Below are 12,820 nucleotides of genomic sequence, written 5' to 3' on the forward strand. Positions count from 1 at the left end.
TATATATATATATATAATGAATAGAAATTTCAAAAGAACAGCATTAATTAGATTTTTTTTTGTAATGTTAAAGTCTTTACTGTCACTTTTTATCAATATAATGCCGCCTTTGCTGAATAAAAGTATTTGACCCTGAACTTTTAAACAGAAGTGTAACTTTTCTCATTTCTGTTCCAGCATGTCATTGTAACCTTGATCATATCACTTGCAGGGTTTGACTGATGTTTCTAAACAGTCTGAGCTTCTTTTTACTTGAGCGTTTCATATTTCATAAAACAGAAGGAATGAAAGTTAATATTTCTGTTGCTTTGGGCATAAACAGTCTTATCAGTGTCACTACTTCCACAGGAATGCATGGGATTAGTTGTCAGTGAGGCATGAAAAGGTTCACATTTTCCAATCTTTTTCTTCACCTCCAGGACAAAGACAAATTCGGCAATGACATCACATATTTAGCCCGACCGCTGCCAGTGGAGTACTTGATCATTGACGTGAGTTGTTGTCATGTTATTATAACTACATACTTTTGCACTGATCAAATCTAGACCTTCAGCCTACACATCTGTCAAAAAGCCAATGGTATAGGGAAGTCGTTTTTAATAATATTAGATATAGATCTTGTCCTCTTTGATGCAAAGACATAAGTGGATAGCTGGTCTTTAAAGCCCAATAGAAAGCCATGTCCAATAGATGGTACATAACATTAAACTGGCTGTAAACATTTGAGTTTTAATACTGTCTTTGTCTTTTGTTTATTATTGCTATTTAACCCTCTGTTTTTTCAGATCACCACCACTTTCCCAAAGGACCCTGTATTCACTTTCTCCTCTACTTTTCGCTTCCCCATCGAAAACAGAGATGCTCTGGGAGAGACCCAGGTACACATTTAGGGTCTAGGAATGATGTTTTAGATCTGTATCATGTCTGGAGACGTCTCACAGCTTTTCTTGTTAAAGATGAGCATAAAACTCTTAATTCTGTTTACTGTGGTCAAATGTACAGTTCTTGTGAAATATTGACTTAAAAATTGTTTGTGTGTGTGCAGGACTTCCACAGTTTAGCGACGTATCTTTCCCAGTGTTCTTCCTCCTCCTCCTTCCTGGACATCGTCTCAGACTTCCATCTGCTTCTCTTTCTCGTCACCAATGAGGTCATGCCCTTACAGGTGAGTTTTTCATTGAATTTATATATATATATATATATATATATATATATATACCCACACATCATATTCTCCCACTTACCTTGATTGGTTTTAAAAAAAAAAATTATTTTTATAAAGTATTAATTTCTTCTTATAAAGAGTTTGTATATGTATTTTGCCTGACAACTTAATCTCCTTTTCTTTGATGTCTACAGGACAGCATTGGGCTTCTGCTGGATGCAGTGAAGACATCCAATGAGGAGCTGGCTCAAACCTGGAAGAAATCTGAGCAGTGGGCCACAATCGAGCAGCTCTGCAGTGAGTAGTCCTGAACAGTGTTATTTTACTATTATTTATATAATGTTAATGTTTTTATTGATATTTAGCTTTCATTTTCATTTTTATGTTTTCAGTTTTCATTTAAATTTTTTTATTTTCATCATTTTTTGTGTTCTTTTTTTGTTATTTTTTTAATACCACAGTTTTTAAGTTTAATTATTATTTTTATTTTTTTCAGTTTTAGTTGATTTTTCCAATTAGTAATTTAAGTGATTCAACTTGTGCTTTTCATCAGTTTTTCAGTATTTCTTCAATAGGTTTTCCAACTAGCAGACCATGTTTCTTTTGTTAATCCCAGGCACAGTTGGAGGGCAGCCGTCGGGATCTTTAGATTATGCCATGGGCGGCCCAACTCTCCCGCAGTCTTCTTCAGCTGTGTGGTCCTGCCTCCACTGCACCTTCATGAACCAACCTGGCACCGAGCACTGCGAGATGTGCAGTTTGCCCCATAGCTAAAACCCCACGAATCCGGGCTGCACCATACATCCCACCGGGAACAGCAGTGAGAGTGGGCGTGCTTCCCTGTATTCCTGCCGATTTAGTATGCCTAATCCTTAACTCCTCGCCTCCCTCACTGACTGTGTCGCATCTAAATGCCGATGACAGCCGCGTGCCCGAATATGCGCCCGATCCAACGCTGTGGGCTGCATCACTTTGATGATGATTGATGGCTGAAGATGATGGGTTGTACCCATGTAGCACTCTCTGTGTGAGCCCAGTGCATTCTGGGACTTTTATTTAGACAAGCACTTGGGCGAAGCTCCTTCCACCTTCCTCATCTCCCTTCGTGGTCCAAACTAACCTTTCAGCACCATTGGTGAAACATCTGATGTTAAACGTCTTTCCCCAACTCTCACTGAAGATGCTGTGTAAATAATAAACAGAAGGAAAAATGCTGTTATTTAATTTCAAAAGATTTTATATGTTGAGGGAAATTACTTTTTCAAGCCCATTTTGAAGTAAACATGCAGCTGAAGGAGCTTTGTGGTTTGCAGCACTGATCATGGTTTCTTAGATCTTCAACCGTAGTTTAAAACACTTTCTTCACCGAACACGCGTGCTTGCTTTATTTTCGAATGGTTGGTTTGGCTGCAGAGGTTCCTTTTCCTCAAGATTGCAATTGACTGTTGACTTCTGAAAGCTTAAGAAGCTATGCTTCGAATGTGGATTGGTTTATGTTTGCTTTGCAAAAAACTGTAGCCACTCAACTTTGGTGCTGGTACCCTTTTCCGCACCATTTCACTGTCATCGCCCTTTCATTACCAATTTCCCATTCTGTCCCCCTGGCACCTGTCCAGATTTCAGTTGTGGAGATTCCACCGTTCAGCCCTTAAGGAGCCTGTACCGTTGCACCTTCAAAGGGTTCTGTCAGGGCCGTCTTTGAACACGCTCTCTCACCTGTCGGCTCCACATATGGTGGAGATCAAGAGAGATTGATTGATTGATAGGGAAGAACAGAGCTACAAATATAAAAGCAAAAGTCTAAACTTATTCCACTTGATTGACATCTTTGCTTTGGACTTTTTTTTTTAAACCAGCCTCAGATCTTCTACACTGGTCTGTGTAGTTCAGCAGATAGATTTTACTGGCTGGAAACAGGGTTATATTGTCTTCTGACAGCTATTTTCATTTGGCCACGAATCAATGTTTTAGAAACCAGCCCAAAGACATCTCTTAAATATGCATTCAGGAGAATTTCAGCCCTCTGAAATGATCTAGATGTTTACATTTGTGTTATATTTTGTAGAGTTAATTCAATATTCTCAAACTCATAATTTCCAACACTCTAGATTCAGTCTATTGGTTCACTTAAATGGGCACACACTGATCATCATTGTTCACAGATTGAAATCAGATTTTTGCTTTAAGAGTTTTGAGGTTTGAGGTGCAGATAGCCGTGCTTAGGCCCCATTGTCATAAAACACAGGTGTCCTGAGTTGTATGCTTTCAATTGGTTTTGGGGTTTTAAATACTAGAAAAAAGTTCAACAACAATAAAACCAATTCCTTTGGATGCCGTGGTCTTGTCTTTTTATTTCCTGATTTTGTGTTCGTAAATAACGAATGAATTAGTTTAGCCTTCAACAGCAACTTTTTGGTTAAAAAATACAAAAGTTGATTCATTTTTATGGTAGGGTAGACCAGATGGGGCCCTGTGCTGCTTGATATATTGCTTTAGATATACTTCAAGGGCTCTACATATACATCCCATACAAACTGAGCATATGGACTTTTTCAAGGTAGTTCAAAGTATGTCACACAAACCAGTTACTTGTTAACATAAATATGTGTGTATCCTGAGGGTGAAGATTTTACGGTATGTTTTTAAAAAAAAATGTCTAGGTCAATTTTTGTTTGTATGATTCTTAAAGTAAAGGTTGAAGAAGTTTCACCTCCAGCAATCAGAAGGACCTCATATGTGTGGCAGATGAGTCGCTGGAATGCTGAGGTAGAGTGAACTTGACTTCAAACATCTTACCTGAAGCTTTCAGAAGTTCAGTCTGACGCATCTGGATTCTATCTAGTCCTCTTAAATTAACACTTTATCTCTCCTTACACCTACCTCAACAGATGGGTCCTTGATTTTAAAAAAGCTATTTTTCTTCCAAAAGAAAGTGTGACAAGGTGAGTTAAACACTGAAATTTAACTCCACTTTCAGACACAGCCCCAACCACTGGGCGGGATTAGGTGGGAATGATAATATAAAAGCCAGAAAGACACATACTGCTGATATTTAATGATATTTGAAGGTGTGTGTTTTTTTCATGATTATCATTATTTAATTGGCTTTTCATAATCAGACGCCTCAGGTAAGCACATCATTATAGTCATAAAATGCTGGTCTCCCAAATTGTTTTTATATTTCATATTGTCAGTTGTTAAGCATCTGATTTAATTTCATTTGTGATCCTGTTTGAATTTATTTGGTTGTACAGAGTCATGAATTGTCTACTGCCGTTACTTTTTGTGCTCTCACTGGGAGCTGCTCAGAAGAGCGCAAGACAGACTGTGGAGTGGGACTACAAAACTGAAGGTAAAATACTGCATATGTATATTTTAAAAATTATATTTTTCTATAAAAGCTTTTGAAATGTTATGTAATTATAACACATTTAAGTTATATTGTGAATAATAATACCATGGTAAAATATTTAAATGTATTAACTGTAAATGTTTAACAAACCTTTTTTTGAAAATAATAATACAAATAAAAAAAATATTTTCATATGTTTTGCTTTTTGTGCGTGTTTTAGGTGAGAAAGTGAACTTGAGAGGATGCGCCAATCTCACTTTAGTCTTGGATAACTGGAAATATGCCATCATGACCCAAGTCAAAGACCTCCTTCTGAATGATCACAGCACAGTGCTACCAGACTATGGAAGGTATGTTTAAAAAAAATAAGTAAATAAATAAATATATTTATGTGCTTGCTCCATCTTATGTGTGTGTGTGTGTGTTTTCAGGATTCAGCCATTATCTGAAGCTCTAAATGACCTGTACAAGGAATTTAATTCCTTGAAAGAGAGACTAGCGGAGCTGACCACAAAGTTTGAGGGAATAGAGTTATTTGTGGATGAAGCACAAACCGGCAGAAGTCACTCACCTCCTCGAGCAGAGCGTCCACCTCCTGAAGGAGAGGGAAACCCACCTGAGCCTGGCACAAGACAGGGACGCAGGAATAGGGTGGTGGTGCGAAGAATTAAGAAACCTGATAATTCACAAGTATAGGACTAATTAAGGTATTTTCCATATGCATAAGACCAGATTTATTGTACATTAATTGTTGTATCTAGATTTTTTTTTTTTATTTTTTAAATCAAGTGATTATGTCTGTCTTTGTTTAAATCGGGTGAAGATTTTTGGAGCATTTAGCCACAAAATATGATATACAATGGGTCAAGATCAAGCTTTTTCTTCTTTTGCTGCTTTTTAAAAGAAAAAAAAATTTAATTGTAATTGTTTTTCGATAATGTGATGAGCAATGGCAGCTTCTTATATCATCTCATCAAAAGCATTTGTTGTATTCTTTTCTGTATAGCCTATTCTGTTGTTTTCTGTTCATTTTCCATGTTTTCAAGTTGTTAATACATTTTCCAGCATTATTACATTTTTTATAGACTATTCTTACAGTGGTCGGTGGTGTTTTAGAAAGAATGCAAAACACGCCGGCTTCTTTACAAACGTTGTTTGGTTGATAAAAGATTTCTCACAGTATGGTAATAAATTGACTTATGAATATTAATTTATTAGGTTACGTGAAGTCCAGCGCAGTAGGCCTACCTGACGTCAGCACGGTCTCATTAATATTCATGAGACAAGTATTCTCTACTATGCTATTCAATAATTGGAAGTTCAAAAATACTGTAATTTATTGAATAATAGCTATTACGTCGTCGTAAAATATTTTAAATACTATTATACAGGAGATAGAACTCGTTTTGGGAGCGTTTTATCCCTTTTTTTTTTTTATCACTGACGTTGTCGTTATCGTTGTCCGTTATATTTGGATTCCTCACATTCTGGCAAGGTAAGTCAGCAGCAGATTTTCAAACTTTAATCTTAATTTTTTTATATAAAAGGATAGGTTTTATTGAAATCTCGATTATTACAGAATTGTTTTGAGGAAAAACTAAAAATAAGACTACGTTTCGTTGCGTTTCAGCTTTAATTCTAGCTTGCTTGTTTGCCATCATTGAGACGTTAACTGCTTAGCGCTCTCTAGTGGCAGCGTTTCTTGAACTGCAGGAGCAACTGAACTTTCGTTTCTGTAAGTGTGGTTCATAATAAAGCAGACAGTCTTGCTATCAGTGTGTTTTTATGGGTCATTCCTGCTCTAAACTCTGTGGAAATAAAGAGCAGAAGTTAGTTATTGTCCAGTGAGAATATAAACTGACCAACGTGAGGGTGTCAACAAACTTAATTTTGATTGTTTTTTTTTTACGTTTGTTTTTCAATAAATCAGATTTATTTTATTTTTATGATATTTATTTATTTATTATACAGAGAGAAAATAATGTAGGATGATGATATTAAAGAGATATCACAAAAGACTCAGGATGGAAAGTGATAGTGAGGACAGAAGAAAAACGTACACATTGATTACCAATTAAAACAATTTTCACAAGAAAACATCAAAGAAAACGATATGAATGTACCTCTAATGTGTATCTTCATGCACCTCCATTAAGATCCTATTTACAGTACATGTCCCCCTCCTTTTTTTAGCTTTCAAAATGGACATCGATCACTCGTGTGACTTTTCAGAAAGTGATGTGGAGCATGAGGACATCCCACCTGATCCTGCTCTGCAAGAGATCTGTGGATCTGAAGTAAACACAGAATTCAGCAAGGATACGTCAGAGGTGACAACAGCAACATTGATCAACATTATTATTATTATTTTTTTTAATGCTTAAACAAGGAAAATCTAATTGCCAGTGTGATATTTATTTATTTATTTATTTATATATATATTTTTTTAAGCAATATGTTAAGACATGATGAAAACATGAAAATGTCTGTTTGACTTGTTCAGGTGAGCACAATGACTTCATTTGAAAAAGTGTCACAAGGAATAAACCATGTAGAAGGGGGGTGGGCAAAAATGATCAATGCAGACGACACGGAGGTGACTGCCCGCTACAAGAAGAAATATCTGAAGGATGAGCATTGTCAGCACATGGTTATGGAGACTGCTAGCGTGAGTGCCAACACCATAAACACACCATAAACATTTAATCAGTATATCAGGCACTGCAAAGTGAGCAATAATGTGCTTAAATGATAGAATAAGCTTGGTGAGCGATTTCCCCCCTCTCTTGAGCAAAGAGAATGACTTTGATTTAAAGAAAGCTAATTTTGTTTACATTACTTTAAATGTCTGTAAATTTTAGGAATAGTTCAGGTAAAGATGAAAATACTGTACATCTGCCCATCCTCATGTTTTTTCAAACCCATTTGATGAGACAGATGCAATATATTTGTCATTCTTTTATACTTTTATGGAGCTTTTGCATCCTTGTAAAGCTTGAAAGCTGCTGTCTCTATTCATTTGAATTGGATAGACAAGAGTATCCTGTACAAATGTCTTCCTTTATGCTCCATGGAAGAAAAAAACTCATGGGTTTGGAACAACGTGAGAGTAAATAATGACAGATTTTTCATTTTATGGTGCACAAATCCTTTTAAGACAAGAGTGAGATAACTGGATTGAATTTGACTTTGGTTTCAGCTTTTATCTCCATCTTTTTCAGAACTGCTTATTAAATCTCACATGTCCTCAGAAACACAATCACTTCATGAATTCTTGTCTTCTTGTCAACTGAAGGTCATGGAACACTGCAACCAGTGTAAAGATGCAGAAGATTGCTTCCCAGATTTAAAAGATGAGAAGGGGGTGCAGGAAATGGAGTACGAGCCATCAGCAAGAATCATCAGTATGCTAAGGTGGGCACACTTATTAGAGCACATTAGGATGAACAACTAATGTACACATGATTTGGCTCGGATGGAAGGGTGGATCAATAAATAAGTAGAAAGAAAGGTAGATGCAGTGTGTGATTTATGTGGCACAACTTTAACCAAAATCCAATGTGATTTTTTCTAGGGACCCAAATAAAGTAAAACGTACTGCCACCAGTTTGTCCTGGCATCCGCTTGATTATCATAAACTAGCCGTTGCCTACTCTTGCCTGGAATTTCAGAGAGCGCCCAAAAATATGAGCTTTGACTCCTACATATGGAACATTGGTATGTTATACACAGTTTCATTGATGATACCATTTATGTATGTGGTAAATATAATTTTTTTTCTTTCATCTACAGAAATTTGCAATAAACCTGAGATGACTCTGAAACCTATATCTCCGCTTGTTTGTCTGGAGTACAACCACAAAGATACTCACATCCTTATTGGAGGAAGCTACAATGGACAGATCGGTGGGTTTTTATTGTGAATATGAATTGCATATGAATGATTATATAGGGAGATGTGCTTGTTTCCATTCATCAGACAAATTTGTGCAAGCTCAGTGATGCTCAATTCCTTACAGTCTACTATGTGTTTGCCATTGATTGTAAACATCACAGATATATGTTTGAAAGCAGCATATACACAGCTGTAAATGTATTTACGAAAAGGTACACAAATGTTCTCAAGTCAGAGAGTTTGCCTTCTTTTCAGGCTATTGGGACACTCGGAGTGGCAGCCAGCCAGTACAGATGTCCGCCACTGAGCATAGCCATAAAGATCCTGTCTACAAGGTCATCTGGCTGCAGACAAAGATAGGCACTGAAACTTTCTCAGCTTCTACAGATGGTCAGGTCTGTGTACAGTGGCAAAACAGTCCAAAAACATTCAAATAAGCCACCAATATTTCACAGAATGGATCGCTATACTAACAAACCCTTCAAATTAGTCAGATTACATACTGTACTCAAAGAAGTATCTATCTGACACCAGGTACTGTTCTGGGACATTCGTAATATGAATGAGCCCACCAAGCGGCTCGTGCTGGATCCCAGTAAGAAGGGAAACCGTGAAAATGCCCTTGGTGCAGTCTCAATGGAGTTTGAAAACAGTATGGTAAGAGCAGCTCTCATTTTGTTTGTCTCATTCCATTGTGGAAATTCATGTTGAGAGTTTTTTTTGCTTTTGATTACAAAAGGCCAAGTTTCTGGTGGGCACAGAGCAGGGGCTTGTGGTCTCGTGCAATCGCAAGTTAGAGACCACAGATGATCCGATTGTATGCATGTACAGCGGACACCATGGCCCCATTTACGCCCTCCAGAGGAACCCCTTCTTTCCGAAGAACTTCTTGACTGTTGCTGATTGGACCGCCCGCATCTGGTCAGAGGACATCAAAGAGTCCTCCATCATTTCGTCCAAGTAAGAAACTGTTATTGTTCTGAAATACAGAACTGACAGAGCAGCAATTATACCAATCAGATGGGTTTTATTTTACTGTTTGTGATGCAAAGTTGGATCAACTATATTTTAAGTCAATAATTCCCAACTTGGAGGCCTAGGGGGCCACAGGATGACTTTAAATTTTATTTAAATTGATATGCTTTATTTAAATTGATATACTTTAAAAAGTATTTAAATGAATACATTATTATTAATACAAAACAATCTAACTCTGAATTAAAAGGCTAAAGAACACATTAAATCAAATCATATTTTAAAAAAAATGTTCCCTCACTAACTGTTGTTTTTAACTGAAGAACGTACAAAGAGCTCCTGGAATCACAAAATCATAGAAACTGTTTCTACAGATATCACATGACCTATCTCTTAGATGGCTGTTGGAGTCCAGTCAGACCCTCTGTCTTCTTTACGGTGAAGATGGACGGCACCTTGGATGTGTGGGACATACTGTTTAAACAGAAGGACCCCATTCTCAATCTCAAAGTCAGACCTAAACATCTCCTCATACTGAGAATGTCTCCCATTTAAATATAAAATCATTATTTGTTTATACTGTTTATGAGTTTTTCTTTTTCTCATAGGTTTGTGATGAAGCTCTGTACAGCATCCGTGTACGAGATAAAGACTCTTTGGTGTGCTGTGGATCTCAGCTAGGAACCGTTAGACTGCTGAAGATGTCACCAGACCTGTGCACTCTGCAGAAGAACGAGAAGGCCCTGGTCTCAGAAGTGAGACATGAACATAACTTCCTTCACATATGCAAACACGTTCACACTTTAAAATTCATATTGACATGAGATTTTAGTAAATGATGACCATTTAAATTTTTGTGTGAACTATAAAGGGATACGATTCCTTCTGATGTACGCTGAGCTGTTGGTGTGGATTTTTACTTCATTTCAGATGTTTGAACGTGAGACCAAGAGAGAAAAGATTCTGGAAGGTCAGTACAGAGAGAGGCATCAAATGAAACATAGCTCTTCCGTAGAGGATGAGGGAGGAAAAGATGACATGGAGGAACTTCTGGCCTGTACAGAGAGGGAGTTTTTTGAGACTGTGGAAGCTGAGAAGAAGAAAATAAAGGACGAGGAGAAAGAGAGAAGGTCAGGGATGTTTTGCTTTCAGGTTTAACGCGGTTGGGTTCCACTCTTAATAAGATTTTAAAGCTTAGCTGTTTGACTGTCAGGCATGGTATGATTTTGACATGAATCAGTATGTTAGCAGTCATCAGTATATACCAGCCAATCAACAAAAGATACGTAGTTTGGCTGGTTTTGCATCTATGGTTTCTAAGGTTGTTTCTTGTCCCCATGCAGGAAAGTGGTGTGTGTAAAGGCATCCAAGCAGAACACGGATCCTAAAGATGCCAAATAAGAAAGCTCCAATTGCAAACAGACTTTAAATCAGTTAAATCAAAAGTAAATTGAAAACAATCATCCAAGATTATTACACTTGCTGCCCCCCACCTGTTTACTGATTTTTTTTTTTTAAGACATAACTTTAGCATAAGCCACAATACATAAACCAACTCGGTATCAGTTGAAAATGCTTGAAAATTAAATGTGAAATATGAATGTGTCCTTTAATCTTTGTTTTTACTGTAAACTCATGAGTGTGTTACATGTGCAAGTTATTGTAATTTTAAGACATAATATACACAAATACCCCTGAATTAATGCAAAAATTAACAGCATTAAAAAACCATCAAAAGTGAATGGTCTACTTCATTTTGTTTTGTATAATGTAAACCTTGGCATGAAATATTGACACATGATGGAAATATTTCTTCTGAAGTGTACTGTCGTTAAGATGGTTCATGTTAACATTAGCACTTTTTGTGGATGTGAGGATGAAATATTAATCCACCTTTTAGCATGAAATAACCCAGGAACTGAGCCCTATCTTGATCCTTTTTAAGGTACCTATTCCTTCAGTCATAGTAATAATTAAATATTACAGTAACATTATGTTATTAGAATATTTTGAATGTTCATTTAATAGTACAATTTAACAATAATAATATAAAAAAATAATAGGAGAGAGTGCGGCATAACCTAATGGTTTTTGACTTTCTCAGTTTGTATAAATCTATTTACAGTAGGGTTCAGAGTATTCCCATCCTCGGTGTATTCCCATCCCATATATATATATATATATATATGAAGAGTTCGTTTGCAAAAACAGATTACTCCGTTTTAAAAAATGTTCAAAAATCATGTTTTTTGTTGTTGTTGTTTGTTTGTTTTTTTATCCTGCATTCCAGTTAATATCAATCAAACTGCAGTTGGGTTGTTTTGATTAAATAATAATAACAACAACAACAAAAAAATGCAGGCCTGACTAACACAATAAAAACATGATAACACAATAAAAAAGATGATTTATGAAAATTTATAAAAACGGAGTTATCTGTTTTTGTAAATAAACTCTTCATATAAAACAGAGATAAACATTAATTTAATTAAGAAATTTACTTTTGCTATCGTTAAATAAATGTTCCGTGATATCTTGTTTTAAATGTGATATATTTAAACTATTTTTCCCCAAGTATCGACCCTAATTATAATTGTTATTCCCCTACATTTTAGTTTAAACTAACTCAAATATAGGCCCTCCCTAGTAATAAAATAAAACTATGCATGGTCATGCAACGTCAGCTTAAGGATAAGATTAATATTCATGAGTGAAGCTTTCGTTAGTTGTAAAGAGGGAACGGCCAGTGTCTAGAAACTAGCTGGTGAAACGAAACTGAAAGTGTAGCGAATGCAATAAAAAGCCGAACTGAGGGGAACTGCAACGAATAGATCGGTTTGCTGACAGGAGTGATGACTATTCAGGGAGAGTGACTCTCCAAAACATGCATGTGTCATCTTTTTACAATGCCAAGGGTCAATTCAGGTAAGTCATAATGTAGGCTTATTTTGTTGTTAATATTATAGACACTCGTTTTGTTGCAAACGAGGTTTATGATTCATTCATTTTTTCTAATGTGCTGTTTTGAATTCTATATTTCACTCAAATTTGTCCTCATTTAACTGTATTAAGACACTTTTTTAGATTTCTCTTTTCGGGAAATGTGTGAGGCTGTGTTATTTCTGATAAAGGAAACCTAAGAGAAGTTATGAGGAAGTTGTTATTGATGAGCAGAGATGGTTATGAGTTATGGTTATTTAAGTTTTGAGCTGAGGAAAAACATAAAACCTTATTATGAATTTTAGAAGATATGTCGTTGCAGTCATTGAGGCAATGCAATATTCTGTGATCCCTTATGAAAAGTTTCCGTAGTCGTTGTATAATAACCATATTTTAACCGTAGTTTTCGCAATAAGACCATAATAACCACAGGTAAAATCGTGGTTGGCTCCTTAACATGGTTAGACTGTGGTTTCTGTAAAGCAGACTATGA

The 12,820-nt window shown here is 36.2% G+C and overlaps 3 protein-coding genes across 3 annotated transcripts in view; all 3 read left to right on the top strand.

Moving 5' to 3' along the window:
* The window catches only part of LOC107755457 (nuclear protein localization protein 4 homolog), a 12,732-nt gene extending 9,242 nt beyond the window's left edge, over positions 1 to 3,490 (top strand). Inside the window, exons 13-17 of the mRNA XM_016572239.1 lie at positions 420 to 491; positions 786 to 878; positions 1,046 to 1,165; positions 1,360 to 1,462; positions 1,782 to 3,490. Coding sequence (XP_016427725.1) covers positions 420 to 491; positions 786 to 878; positions 1,046 to 1,165; positions 1,360 to 1,462; positions 1,782 to 1,939 — 546 coding nt within the window. The 3' untranslated portion in view covers positions 1,940 to 3,490. The remainder of the gene's footprint in view (positions 1 to 419; positions 492 to 785; positions 879 to 1,045; positions 1,166 to 1,359; positions 1,463 to 1,781) is intronic.
* A 1,710-nt stretch (positions 3,491 to 5,200) lies between these two features.
* On the top strand, positions 5,201 to 11,129 carry dnai2a (dynein, axonemal, intermediate chain 2a). Its single transcript, XM_016572205.1, has 13 exons — positions 5,201 to 5,224; positions 6,711 to 6,847; positions 7,021 to 7,185; positions 7,813 to 7,931; positions 8,092 to 8,234; positions 8,310 to 8,423; positions 8,668 to 8,807; positions 8,947 to 9,069; positions 9,152 to 9,372; positions 9,762 to 9,897; positions 9,996 to 10,142; positions 10,318 to 10,517; positions 10,731 to 11,129. The coding sequence occupies exons 2-13, from the start codon at positions 6,719 to 6,721 to the stop codon at positions 10,786 to 10,788; spliced, it is 1,695 nt and encodes a 564-aa protein (XP_016427691.1). The 5' UTR covers positions 5,201 to 5,224; positions 6,711 to 6,718; the 3' UTR covers positions 10,789 to 11,129.
* Positions 11,130 to 12,206: 1,077 nt separating this feature from the next.
* LOC107755397 (E3 ubiquitin-protein ligase rnf213-beta-like) overlaps positions 12,207 to 12,820 on the top strand; it is a 29,878-nt gene continuing 29,264 nt past the window's right edge. The window contains exon 1 of the mRNA XM_016572179.1: positions 12,207 to 12,312. The gene's annotated coding sequence lies outside the window, so the exon portion shown is untranslated. The remainder of the gene's footprint in view (positions 12,313 to 12,820) is intronic.

Source organism: Sinocyclocheilus rhinocerous, unplaced genomic scaffold (genome assembly GCF_001515625.1).
Source record: "Sinocyclocheilus rhinocerous isolate Xijiao unplaced genomic scaffold, SAMN03320098_v1.1 scaffold140, whole genome shotgun sequence".
Lineage (NCBI taxonomy): Eukaryota > Metazoa > Chordata > Actinopteri > Cypriniformes > Cyprinidae > Sinocyclocheilus > Sinocyclocheilus rhinocerous.

Coding starts and splice junctions, on each gene's coding strand:
- dnai2a (XM_016572205.1), top strand. CDS start 6,719: ATGGACATCGATCACTCGTGTGACTTTTCAGAAAGTGATGTGGAGCAT. Junction 6,848..7,020: donor TCAGCAAGGATACGTCAGAG/GTGACAACAGCA, acceptor TGACTTGTTCAG/GTGAGCACAATGACTTCATT. Junction 9,373..9,761: donor TCCTCCATCATTTCGTCCAA/GTAAGAAACTGT, acceptor CTGTTTCTACAG/ATATCACATGACCTATCTCT.